This window comes from Mobula hypostoma, chromosome 4 (assembly GCF_963921235.1).
Source record: "Mobula hypostoma chromosome 4, sMobHyp1.1, whole genome shotgun sequence".
NCBI classification, from domain to species: Eukaryota; Metazoa; Chordata; class Chondrichthyes; order Myliobatiformes; family Myliobatidae; genus Mobula; species Mobula hypostoma.
In genome coordinates this window covers 307,154-321,181 of record NC_086100.1, presented here as the reverse complement: position 1 = coordinate 321,181, position 14,028 = coordinate 307,154, and the positions used below count along the sequence as shown (strand labels likewise).

General features: G+C 45.3%; 1 protein-coding gene across 1 annotated transcript in view; it reads left to right on the top strand.

Annotated features, from left to right (window-relative positions):
* The window catches only part of LOC134344688 (leucine-rich repeat and IQ domain-containing protein 4-like), a 102,578-nt gene that overhangs the window by 29,741 nt on the left and 58,809 nt on the right, over positions 1 to 14,028 (top strand). The window contains exon 3 of the mRNA XM_063044771.1: positions 5,026 to 5,164. Coding sequence (XP_062900841.1) covers positions 5,026 to 5,164 — 139 coding nt within the window. The remainder of the gene's footprint in view (positions 1 to 5,025; positions 5,165 to 14,028) is intronic.

Below are 14,028 nucleotides of genomic sequence, written 5' to 3'. Positions count from 1 at the left end.
TATAAGGCATTGGTCAGATTGCTCCTGGAGTATTGTGAGCAATTTTGGGTTCCTTAGCTAAGAAAAGATGTGCTGGCATTGGAGAAGGTCTAGACGATATTCATGAGAATTCCTAGAATGCATGGGTTAGGAGCGTTTGATAGCTATGGGTCTGTACTTGCTGAAGTTTAGAAGAATGAGGAGGGACCTCATTGAAACCTATGGAATATTGAAAGGCCTAGATAGAATGGATGTGAGGAGGATGTTTCCTATAGTGGGGGTGTTATGACTAGAGAGCACAGCCGTAGATTATAATGACATCCCTTTAGAACAGAGGATGAAAAGGAATTTCATTAGCCTGAGGGTAATGAATCTGTGGAATTCATAGCCACAAACTGTGGCTTGGAGGCCAAGTAATTGAGTGTATTTAAAGGGGAGGTTGATAGGTTCTTCATTAGTCAGGGTGTCAAAGTTTACGAGGGGGAAGGCAGGAGAATGGGGTTGAGAGGGTAATACATCAGCCATGATTGAATGGCGGAGCAAACCCGATGGGTTGAATGGCCTAATTCTTCTCATGTGTCTTATGGTCTTATGTCAGAATGATAATGGGAAGTCAAATAGAAATGCATAGCACTGGGAGATATTGCCTTTTGTGAAGGTGCTCAATGAAGCTGTCCCCAATTTGTGATGGGTCTCACCAATATCGAAGAGACTGCACTAGGATCACTGGATACATTAGATGACCCAATGGACTTGCAGGTGAAGTATTACCTCACCTGGAAGGACCACTTGAGGTCCTGAATGGGATGAGGGAAGAGGTGCAGTGGCAGGTACAGCATGTGTTCTGCTTGCAGGGATAAGTGAGTGCCAGGAGGGAGATAAGTAGGGAGGGATGAGTATACAATGGGATCACATAGAGAGTGATCCCTATGGAAAACAGTGAGAAGGGAGAGAAAGACAGATGTACAGTATGTGTTTACTGATAGGATTCCCTTGGAAATGGCAGAAGTTATGAAGTATGATGTACTGAATACTGATGCTTGTGGGTTGGTAGGTAAGGATAAGGGGAACCCTATTCCTGTAAAGAGAGTGGGAGGATGAGGGTAAGGGCAACTATGTGGGAAATGGAGGAGATGTGGATGAGGGCAGTATCAATGGTGGTGGAAAGGAAACCCTCAATGTTGAAAAAAGAGGATGTTCTTGAATGAAAAGCCTCATCCTGAGAACAACTGTGGCAGAGATGGAGGAACTGAGAAGAGATAGCATTTTTACATGTGACAGGGTGGGAAGAGGTATAGAACATAGAAATTTACAGCACATTACAGGCCCTTCGGCCTACAATGTTGTGCCGACCATGGTATCTACTCTAGAGACCGCCTAGAACTAGTATAGTCAAGATAACTGTGAATGTCAGTAGATTTGTAAATGACAGTCTGTCTCCAGAGATTGAGAAAGTGGTAAGGAGTAAATTAAAGGCATCCGTTAGTCTTGCGAGACCATGGATCTACGCCTGGAAAGTCTTCACTCTCCAGGGCGCAGGCCTGGGCAAGGTTGTATGGAAGACTGGCTGCAAGTCTCCCCTCTCCACGACACCAATGTTGTCCAAGGGCAGGGCATTAGGACCCATACAGCTTGGCACCAGTGTTGTCGCAGAGCAATGTGTGATTAAGTGCCTTGCTCAAGGACACAACACGTTCCCTTGGCTGGGTCTTGAACTCACAACCTTCAGGTCGCTAGTCCAATGTCTTAACCACTTGGCCACGTGCCCATATGTAAGGAGTAGAAGAATAGACTACAAACATGCCCACAATCACCATTGGTTGAGGGAGGGCCCAGTTGAGCTTTAGTGTATTTTGTAGCACATGTTTAGCACAGCACAGGGAGGTGAAGGACAAAAATGAAACAGAAAACATGTGCACCAGGCTCAAAGACAGTTTCTACCCTACTGATGTAAGACTATTAAATGCTTCCCTGGTAGAATAAGATGGACAATCTCATGACCTACCTCATTGTGCCCTTGCTCCTTATGTTTGTCTGCAATGCACTTCATCTGTTACTGGCTCCATGTCTGTGGCTTGCAACCATCGGGCTCCTGGACTGGCAGCAAAGTTGAACTAACTCTGTGTCTATGGAGTCATGTTTGGGGACTCTTCAATTCATGTCCTCTGTGTTATTTGTTAACTTTTTTTATTGTTTGCATGATTTTTTTTTAAGCTTGTTGAGTGTTTGACAGTCTTTGTTATATGGGTTTTTTAAATGGGCTCTGTTGTATTTCTCTGCTTTGTGGCTACCTGTGAGAAGACAAATTCTGAGGTATTATATGATATACAATCTTTGATATTAAATGTTCTTTGAACTTTGTAACACTTTATTCTGCACTCTGTTCTTGTCTTACCTTGTATTATCACAATGCAACGTAGTAATTAATTAACCTGTATGGATAATATGCAAACACGAGGAAATCTGTAGATGCTGGAATTTCAAGCAACACACATAAAAGTTGCTGGTGAATGCAGCAGGCCAGGCAGCATCTCTAGGAAGAGGTACAGTCGACGTTTCGGGCCGAGACCCTTCGTCAGGACTATCTGAAAGAAGAGCTAGTAAGAGATTTGAAAGTGGGTGGGGGAGGGGGAGATCCAGAATGATAGAAGAAGACAGGAGGGGGAGGGATGGAGCCAAGAGCTGCACAGGTGATTGGCAAAAGGGATATGAGAGGATCAAGGGACAGGAAGCCTAGGGAGAAAGAAAAGGGGGGGGTGGAAAAGCCCAGAGGATGAGCAAGGGGTATAGTGAGAGGGATAGAGGGAGAAAAGGGAGAGAGAGAAAAAGAATGTGTGTATATAAATAAATAACGGATGGGGTACGAGGGGGAGGTGGCCTTCTATATATTGGCGAGACCCGACGCAGACTGGGAGATCGTTTCACTGAACACCTACGCTCTGTCCGCCAGAGAAAGCAGGATCTCCCAGTGGCCATACATTTTAATTCCACGTCCCATTCCCATTCTGATATGTCTATCCATGGCCTCCTCTACTGTAAAGATGAAGCCACACTCAGGTTGGAGGAACAACACCTTATATTCCGTCTGGGTAGCCTCCAACCTGATGGCACAAACATTAACTTCTCAAACTTCCGCTAATGCCCCACCTCTCTCTTGTACCCCATCTGTTATTTATTTATATACACACATTCTTTTTCCCTCTCTCCTTTTTCTCCCTTTGTCCCTCTCACTATACCCCTTGCCCATCCTCTGGGCTTTTTTCCCTCCCCTCCCCCTTTTCTTTCTCCCTAGGCCTCCTGTCCCATGATAAACGGTGTAAAGACAGTAAGGTAGAAGGGCTGAAGTGTGTGTACCTCAATGCAAGAAGCATCAGGAACAGAGGTGATGAACTGAGAGCTTGGATACATACATGGAATTATGATGTAGTGGCCATTACAGAGAATTGGCTGGCACCAGGGCAGGAATGGATTCTCAATATTCCTGGATTTCAGTCCTTTAAAAGGGATAGAGAGGGTGGAAAAAGGGGAGGAGGGGTGGCATTACTGGTCAAGGATTCTATTACAGCTACAGAAAGGGTGGGTAATGTAGCAGGATCTTTTGAGTCAGTATGGGTGGAAGTCAGGAAGAGGAAGGGAGCAGTTACTCTATTGGGGGTATTCTATAGGCCCCCTGGTAGCAGCAGAGATACAGAGGAGCAGATTGGGAGGCAGAATTTGGAAAGATGCAAAAATAACAGTGTTGTTATCATGGGTGACTTTAACTTCCCTAATATTGATTGGCACCTGATTAGTTCCAAGGGTTTAGATGGGGCAGAGTTTGTTAAGTGTGTCCAGGACGGATTCCTGTCACAGTATGTGGATAGGCCGACCAGGGGGAATGCCATACTAGATCTGGTACTAGGTAATGAACCAGGTCAGGTCACAGATCTCTCAGTGGGTGAGCATCTGGGGGATAGTGACCACTGCTCCCTGGCCTTTAGCATCATCATGGAAAAGATAGAATCGGAGAGGAAGGGAAGGGGGAGGAGTACCAGAGGAAGGAGATAGGCAAGTAAGGAGATGATGTGAGAAAGGGAAATGGGAATGGTGAAGGAGAAAGGAGGGTTGTCCAGTTACCGGAAGTTCGAGAAATCAATGTTCATGCCACCTCACTATAGGAAGGATGTGGAAGCATTGGAAAGGGTATAGAGGAGATTTACCAGGATGCTGCCTGGTTTAGAAAGTATGCATTATGATCAGAGATTAAGGGAGCTAGGGCTTTACTCTTTGGAGAGAAGGAGGATGAGAGGAGACATGATAGAGGTGTACAAGATAATAAGAGGAATAAATAGAGTGGATAGCCAGCGCCTCTTCCCCAGGGCACCACTGCTCAATACAAGAGGACATGGCTTTAAGGTCAGGGGTGGGAAGTTCAAGGGGGATATTAGAGGAAGGTTTTTTACTCAGAGAGTGTTTGGTGCGTGGAATGCACTACCTGAGTCAGTGGTAGAGGCAGATACACTAGTGAAGATAAGAGACTACTAGACAGGTATACGGAGGAATTTAAGGTGGGAGCTTTTATGGGAGGCAGGGTTTGAGGGTCGACACAATATTGTGGGCCGAAGGGCCTGTACTGTGCTGTACTATTCCATGTTCTATGTTCTATGATCCTCTCATATCCCTTTTGCCAATCAACTGTCCAGCTCTTGGCTCCATCCCTCCCCCTCCTGTCTTCTCCTATTGTTTCGGATCTCCCCCTCTCCCTCCCACTTTCAAATCTCCTACTAGTTCTTCTTTCAGTTAGTCCTGACGAAGGGTCTTGGCCTGAAACGTCGACTGTACCTCTTCCTAGAGATTCTGCCTGGCCTGCTGCGTTCACCAGCAACTTTTATGTGTATTGTTGGATAATATGCAAGCCGTTTTTAACTGTACCTCAGTGGATATCACAACAAAGCTTCCCTAAGTTTTCCACTGTTAGAAAAGGGAAGAAAGCATAGTAATGCTTCATATTGCAGAAGCCACAGCCAATCAAACTACACCCTAAACTCTTTGTGTTTGTGTTTACAGAAACTGAAAGAATTGTATCTTGAGAACAATGAAATTGAGTTTTTGCCATCAACGATTGGGCTGCTCCAGAACTTGACTGTACTTGACTGTCATGAAAACCGTCTGTTGGAGATTCCTGACTCAATATCAGATATTCAAGGTACACAGATCTGTCTGCCTCTCAGCTGAGTGTCCGATTCCAGCCCTGGCTGAGGAAACCTCAGGAAGTGGAGTAATTCACTCAAGGACTAAGGGGGGAACATTTGTTTGGATGCAGAGGATGTGGGTGAGATCCATAATGAGTCCCATAGATCAGTGTTTGCCAAGGAGAAGAATGTGGAGGATAGGGAGATCAGTCCCAAGAGTATTAATATGTTAGGGCATTTTGAGGTAAGGGAGGAGGATTGGGTCTCTTGAAGAATGTTAAGGTGTATAAGCCCCCCGACTGAATGGGATATTACACAGATTATTGAGAGAGGCAAGAAAAAAAGATTTGTGGGGTATTTTCCAATAACTTTGTGTTCTGTAGCCAGAGGTGAGGTTCTAGAGGACTGGCGAGTAATTAATATTGTTCCATTATTCAAGAAGAGAATAAGGGATAATCCTGGAAACTATAGACCAGTGAGTTTCATGTCAGTAGTAGAGATGATACTGCAGAGAATTCTTAGAGATAGGATTTATGAACAAGACCTAATTAGGGAGAGCCAGCATAACTTTGTGCAGGGCAAGTCATGTCTTTCGAACTGGATCGAGTTTCTTGACTAGGTTTCAAGGTTGACTGAATGAGGTAGAGTGGTGGATGTTGTCTACATGGATTTTAGTAGGGCATTTGACAAGGTCCCTGATGGAAGACTCATCCAGAAGATTAAGATACATGAGATCAGTGAAGAATTGGATTCAGACAACACACATCAAAGTTGCTGGTGAACGCAGCAGGCCAAGCAGCATCTATAGGAAGAGGCGCAGTCGACGTTTCAGGCCGAGACCCTTCGTCAGGACTAACTGAAGGAAGAGTGAGTAAGGGATTTGAAAGCTGGAGGGGGAGGGGGAGATGCAAAATGATAGGAGAAGACAGGAGGGGGAGGGATAGAGCCGAGAGCTGGACAGGTGATAGGCAAAAGGGGATACGAGAGGATCATGGGACAGGAGATCCGGGAAGAAAGACGGGGGGGGGTGACCCAGAGGATGGGCAAGAGGTATATTCAGAGGGACAGAGGGAGAAAAAGGAGAGTGAGAGAAAGAATGTGTGCATAAAAATGAGTAACAGATGGGGTACGAGGGGAAGGTGGGGCCTAGCGGAAGTTAGAGAAGTCAATGTTCATGCCATCAGGTTGGAGGCTACCCAGACGGAATATAAGGTGTTGTTCCTCCAACCTGAGTGTGGCTTCATCTTTACAGTAGAGGAGGCCGTGGATAGACATGTCAGAATGGGAATGGGATGTGGAATTAAAATGTGTGGCCACTGGGAGATCCTGCTTTCTCTGGCGGACAGAGCGTAGATGTTCAGCAAAGCGGTCTCCCAGTCTGCGTCGGGTCTCACCAATATGTAAAAGGCCACATCGGGAGCACCGGACGCAGTATATCACCCCAGTCGACTCACAGGTGAAGTGATGCCTCACCTGGAAGGACTGTTTGGGGCCCTGAATGGTGGTAAGGGAGGAAGTGTAAGGGTATGTGTAGCACTTGTTCCGCTTACACGGATAAGTGCCAGGAGGGAGATCAGTGGGGAGGGTTGGGGGGGACGAATGGACAAGGGAGTTGTGTAGGGAGCGATCCCTGCGGAATGCAGAGAGAGGGGGTGAGGGAAAGATGTGCTTAGTGGTGGGATCCCGTTGGAGGTGGCCTTTTATATATTGGTGAGACCCGACGCAGACTGGGAGACCGCTTTGCTGAACATCTACGCTCTGTCCGCCAGAGAAAGCAGGATCTCCCAGTGGCCACACATTTTAATTCCACATCCCATTCCCATTCTGACATGTCTATCCACGGCCTCCTCTACTGTAAAGATGAAGCCACACTCAGGTTAGCCTCCAACCTGATGGCATGAACATTGACTTCTCTAACTTCCGCTAGGCCCCACCTCCCCCTCGTACCCCATCTGTTACTCATTTTTATGCACACATTCTTTCTCTCACTCTCCTTTTTCTCCCTCTGTCCCTCTGAATATACCTCTTGCCCATCCTCTGGGTCACCCCCCCCCGTCTTTCTTCCTGGACCTCCTGTCCCATGATCCTCTCGTATCCCCTTTTGCCTATCACCTGTCCAGCTCTCGGCTCTATCCCTCCCCCTCCTGTCTTCTCCTATCATTTTGCATCTCCCCCTCCCCCTCCAGCTTTCAAATCCCTTACTCACTCTTCCTTCAGTTAGTCCTGACGAAGGGTCTCGGCCTGAAACGTCGACTGCGCCTCTTCCTATAGATGCTGCTTGGCCTGCTGCGTTCACCAGCAACTTTGATGTGTGTTGCTTGAATTTCCAGCATCTGCAGAATTCCTGTTGTTTGCGTTTAAATTGGATTCAGAACTGGCTTGCCCATCGAGGGTGGTGGTCAAAGGGAAGATCTTTGACCAGATCCAGTGAAGAGCTGTGATTAGCGGTGGTCCACAGAGATCTGTACTGGGACCTCTGTATAGACATGACCTGGATGAAAATGTAGAAGGGTGGGTGAGTAAATTTGCAGATGATACAAAGATCAGTGGTGGTGTGGATAGTGTATAACTCTGGCAAAGAATATGATGGGATACAGATCAGTCGCAAATATTCCCAGTTTCCCCATGCTGAGTCATAGTTTCAAGCTCTCACCTAAATAGCTCAAAAATATTGTGAGCACCTCTATGTCCACTGTCTACCCTATCCCTGCCTGTCCAAATTAGATACAGTATATCAGGCTCTCCACTCTGCCTTGTCTGATCCAAGAAAAAAATATCAAATACAACGTTCAATTGTCTTGCCCGTAGAAGACTGAGAGGAATGGTTATTGGGGCTTATAAACCTAGCTGAAAATATGGGTTGGTGAGTTAGTAAGTACATATAAAGATTGGTGGCATTGTTGTTAATGTAGTATAAATGTTATTACTGTAAGTGTAACAACTGGAAGCTAAGTGTAACTGTAACTCAGAGTCAAAGCACAGAAACTGATCATTTGGCCCATCTATTCCATGCTGAACCAGTTAAACTACCTACTCCCATCGACCTGCACCCAGACCATAGCCCTCCATGCCTCCCGCCATCCATGTACCTATCTAAACTTCTCATAAACATTGAAATTGAGCTTGCATGCACTATTTGTGGTAGCAGCTCATTCCACACTCTCACAACCCTCTGAGTGAAGGAGTTTTCCCTCATGTTCCCCTTCAACTTTTCGCCTTTCACCCTTAACCCACGACTTCTAGTTGTTGTCCCACCCAACTTCAGTGGAAAAGACCTGCTTGCATTTACCCCTGTCTATTCCCCTCATAATTTTGCATAACCTCTATCAGATGTCTCCTCATTCGTCTTAAGTTCCAAGGAAAAAAGTAGTAACCTATACAATCTTTCCTTATAACTTGGGTCCTCCAGCCCTGACAACATCCTTGTAAATTTTCTCTGTATTCTTTTAACTTTCTTTACATTTTTACTGTAGGTAGATGACCAAACCAAAGCTGCACACAATGCTCCAACTTAGGCCTCTTATACAACTTCAACAAAACATCCTATCTCCTGTACTCAATACCTTGATTTAAGAAGGCCAATATGCCAAAAGTTTTCTTTACAATCCTATCTACTTTTGCCGCCACGTCAGATGAGTCATGGACCTGTATTCCCAGATCCCTTTGTTCTACTGCAGTCCTCAGTGCCTTACCATTCACTGTGTAAAATCTACCCTGGTTGATCCTACTGAAGTGCAACACTTCACATTAAATTTCATCTGTCATTTTTCAGCCCATTTTTCCAGCTGGTCAAGATTCCGCTGCAAGCTCTAATAGTCTTCCCTGATATCCATTATACACCCAATATTGGTGTCCTCTGCAAATTAACCACATTATTATCCAGATCATTGATAGAGATGACAAACAGCAACGGACCCAGCACTGATCCTTGCAGCACATCTCTCGTTGCAGGCCTCCAGTCAGAAAAGCAACCATCTACTTCCACTCACTGGTTTCTCCCTCAAAGCCAATGCCTAATCCAATTTATGAACTCATTTTGAATACCAAGTTATGAAACTTCTTGACCAACCTGCCTTGCAGAACTTTGTCAAATGCCTTTCTAAAGTCCATGTAGGTAACATCCACCGCCTTGCCTTCATCAACTTTCCTAGTAACTTCCTTGACATACTCTATGAGATTGCTTAGATACAACCTACCATGCACAAAGCCATGCTAACGATCCCTGAGCAGTCCATGTCTATCCAAATATTCATATATCTGGTCCTGTAGAATACCTTCCCAATAAGCTTCCCACTACTAGTGTTAGGCTCAGCAGGCCTATCATTTCCTGGTTTATTTTTAGAGAATTTCTTAAGCAGCAAAACAATATTAGCTATCCTCCAATCCTGGAGTATCTTCCCTGTCGCAAAGGATGATTTAAACATCTGTGCTAGGGCTCCTACAATTGCTGTACTTGTTTCCCACAGGGTCCGAGGGACGTCCTTTTCAGGGCCTGGGGAAATTATCGACCCTAATTGGCCTCGAGATTACAAGATCTCCTCCTCTATAATCTGTTTAGGGTTATGAATTCACTGCTGCTTTGCCTCACTTCTATAGACTCTATGTCTGTCTCCTGAGTAATTACAGATGCAAAAAATCCATTTAAGACTTCCCCATCTCTTCGCTCCATGTATAGGTTACCATTCATATCTTCCAGAGGACCAATTTTGTCCCTTGCAATCCTTTTGCTCTTAACATATCTGCAGAATCCCTTAAGACTGTCCTTCAGCTGTTATACTTTATTCTGCATTTCTATTGTTTTATCTTGTTCTGCCTCACTGTACTGTGTAAATGATCTGATCTGTATGAACAAAATACAAGACAAGCTTTTCACTGTGTCTCAGTACATGTGACAATGATAAACCAGTTAATACCAGAGGAATGCCAAGGATATAATGGCATATAGATCATTTGCAGATATGGGCAGAGAAATGGAAAATGGAGCACATGATGGAGTTCTATGTTTTCTAAAATGGAGGGTAACGGGCTGTATAGGAGATTGATCACAGAATAGGTTTAGAAAGGTGAGCAGAACACCTGGGTCAAAGGACCGGTATCGTGCTGAACTGTTCAATGTTATAATCTGGCCAAATGTGAGGTATTGCACTTTAGACGATCACATGTAAAGTACAGCACACTATTAATAGCTGGATCCTTTACAGTACTGATATAGAATACGATATTGGGTTATTGGAGTCCAAGCTCTCTGGAAAAATTGTCTAGTGAGGCATTGTGGGTGGAACTGAGTTATACGGAAAGTATGGCCATGTTAATGGTGCTAAATTATAGACCACCCAACAGTCCATAAGATTTAGAGTGACGGGGATGACAGCAGAGCAGCAATGGCTTGAGTTTCTGGGAAAAGTGAGGAAAGAGCAGGATATATTCCAAAAATGAAGAAGCACTCAAATGGTAATTGTGGCTGACGAGGGACGTCAATGCTAATGTAAAATAAAAGAGAGAGAGCAGAATCAGAATCAGGTTTATTATCACCAGCAGGTGTTGTGAAATTTTATTAACTCAGCAGCTGCAGTTCAATGTAATACATAATATATAATAAATAAATTAATTAATTCCGTATACATATATTGAATAGATTAGAAATTGTTCAAAAAACAGAAATAATATGTTAAAAAAGTGAGGTAGTGTTCACAGACTCAATGTCCATTTAGAAATCGGATGGCAGAGGGTAAGAAGCTGTTCCTGAATCGCTGAGCGTGTGCCTTCAGGCTTCTGTATCTCCTGCCTGATGGTAACAGTGAGAAAAGGGCATGCCCTGGGTGCTGGAGATCCTTAATAATGGACACTGCCTTTCTTTCTGCTCGGAACAGTGAGAGGTTGAAAATGTTCTTGAAAATGTTCTGGGTGCTTTATAAGCTAGTACCTAAGATGGAGCCGACTAAATTTACAACCCACTGCAGCTTCTTTCGAAGCTGTGCAGTAGCCCCCTCCCTCCCCACATACCAGACAGTGATGCAGCCTGTCAGAATGCTCTCCATGGTACATCTATAGAAGTTTTTGAGTGTTTTTGTTGCCATACCAAATCTCTTCAAACTTCTAATGAATATAGTCGCTGTCTTGCCTTCTTTATAGCTGCATGGATGTGTTGGGACCAGGTTAGGTCCTCAGAGATCTTGAGACCCAGGAACTTGAAACTGCTCACTCTCTCCACGTTTGACCCTTCTATGAGGATTGATATGTGCTCCTTCGTCTTACCCTTCCTGAAGTCTACAATCAGCTCTTTCACCTTACTGACATTGAGTGCAAGGTTGTTGCTGCGGCACCACTCCACTAGATGGTATTTCTCGCTCCTGTACACTCCCTCCTCTCCATCTGAGATTCTACCAAGAATGGTTGTATCGCAGCAGTGAAGGAGTAAGTGCGGGGATTGGCTGAGAAGGAGTGGTTGATTTAAAAGCCGGTTGTGAGCAGCCAACAATACAGACCTTCAAGGTCGGCGGAGGCGCGGCAGGTGATACTAATTACTCAAATTATCAGCTTGTAGCGATGTGCTACACACAGAGCTAGAAATAACGACACACAGTCTGTAAGTCGCACTCGAGACTCGTTTATTCAAACTTCGTGGCACTGGCTTTTAAGCAGTTCCCTTCCAGCCCTCTCCGGGCGGAAATTACGTCAGAGGTGCATTACAAAAGTCACTCCCCGCGCGTGGGCTATTTTGTGAGCCGGTTCACTTGTGTAGAAAGTGGGTCGCCACAAGCTAATAAAAGCAAGGTTTGCTCTAAGGGAGCGGCCTGTCGAGGGAAGTGCCTTGTGAGAAAAGTGTGAGTCTTTGGCTCGAGAGTCTTCGGCGAGGAGGGTGAGAGAGGAGACTACGCCACAGTTGGGGAGGGGGAGAAGTAGTGAAGAAATGACAGCTAGGCTGATTCAGTGTGCTGCGTGCATGATGTGGGAGGTCAGGGACACTGATGGTGCCTCTGGCTCCTACAACTGTGGAAAATGTGTCCAGATTCAGCTTCTGGAGGACCGTGTTGCAGCACTGGAGAAGCAACTGGATGACCTCAGGTTCATCCGGGAAAACGAGAGTTTTCTGGACACGACCTACAGCGAGGTCATTACACCAAGGATACCGGAAGAGAGAAGAGGGGCGACGATGATGAAGGAAAGGATACTTGAAGTACAGGAGACCCCGGGGGATGTACCTCTCATAAACAGGTTCACCCTCTTGGAAGCTGTCAGGACAGAAGACTCTGCCAGCCTGAGAGGCGGTCAGGTCTGTGAGTCGAAAATTGGCTCTGAAGCAAAGTCAAGGAGACAGACATCAGGCAGAGCCGTGGTAGTAGGGGACTCCATAGTGAGAGGTACAGAAAGGGGTTTCTGCGACAACAGGCGAGATTTAAGGATGGTGTATTGCCTCCCTGGTGCCAGGATCCAGGACGTCACTGACCAGGTGCAGGGAATCCTCAAGGGTGAGGGTGAGCATCCGGAAGTGGTGGTGCATGTCGGCACAAGTGACGTGGGGAAGAAGAGGAAAGACGTTCGACAGAGTGACTTCAGAGAACTCGGAAGAAGGCTGAAAAGCAGGACTTCCAGGGTGGTTATCTCCAGTTTGCTTCCAGTTCCTTGTGCTGGAGAGGGCAGGAACAGGGAGATAATGGATCTGAATGTGTGGCTGAGGAACTGGTGCAGGAAGCAAGGATTTACATTCTTGGACCACTGGCGTATGTTTTGGGGTAAGGATGAATTGTACAAAAGGGATGAGTTGCACCTTAATAGACGGGAGACCAGCATTCTGGCAGGCAGGTTTGCCATTGCAACACGGGTGTGTTTAAACTAAGTAGTGGGGGGGAGGGGACAAACTGGAAATATAAGGATGGAGTTAAAGGGAAAGTGAGAATAAGAAAAGTTAAGAAAGACAACAGAATCAACGGAGCAGAAAGCTCAAGAAGGGATTGTACAGTATGGCCAAGTGAAATAGGAATTGATATGAAAGGTAAGGGGAGTAATGAATTAAAAGCATTATATATGAATGCATGAAGTATAAGAAATAAAGTGGATGAGCTTGAGGCTCAGTTGGAAATTGGTAAGTATTATGTTGTGAGAATAACAGAGACATGGCTTCAAGTGGACAGGGCCCGGGAAATAAATATTCAAGGATATACGTCCTATCAAAAGGACAGACTGATGGGCAGAGGGGGTGGGGTGGCTGTGTTGGTGAGGAATGATATTCAGTCCCTTGCAAGGGGGGGACATAGAAAATCAGGAGACGTAGAGTCAGTATGGATAGAACTGAGAAATTCTAAAGGTAGAAAGACCCTAATGGGAGTTATCTATAGGACCCCAAACAGTAGTCTGGATGTAGGGTACAAGTTGAATCAAGAGTTAAAATTGGCATATAGCAAAGGTAATGCTACAGTTGTTATGGGGGATTTCAACATGCAGGTAGACTGGAAGAATCAAGTTGGTACTGGACCCCAAGAAAGGGAGTTTGTGGAGTGCCTCCGAGATGGATTCTTAGAACAGCTTGTACTGGAGACTACCAGAGAGAAGGCAATTCTAGATTTAGTGCTGTGCAATGAACCGGATTTGATCAGGGACCTCAAGGTAAAGGAGCTATTAGGACAGAGTGACCATAATATGATAAGTTTTAATCTACAAATTGAGAGAGAGAAGGGAAAATCGGAAGTGTCAGTATTACAGTTGAACAAAGGGAACTATGGACCCATGAGGGAGGAGTTGGCCAAAGTTCACTGGAAAGATACCCTAGCAGGGATGACAGTGGAACAACAATGGCAGGTATTTCTGGGAATAATGCAGAAGGTGCAGGATTAGTTCATTCCAAAGGGGAAGAAAGATCCTAAGAGGAGTATGGGGAGGC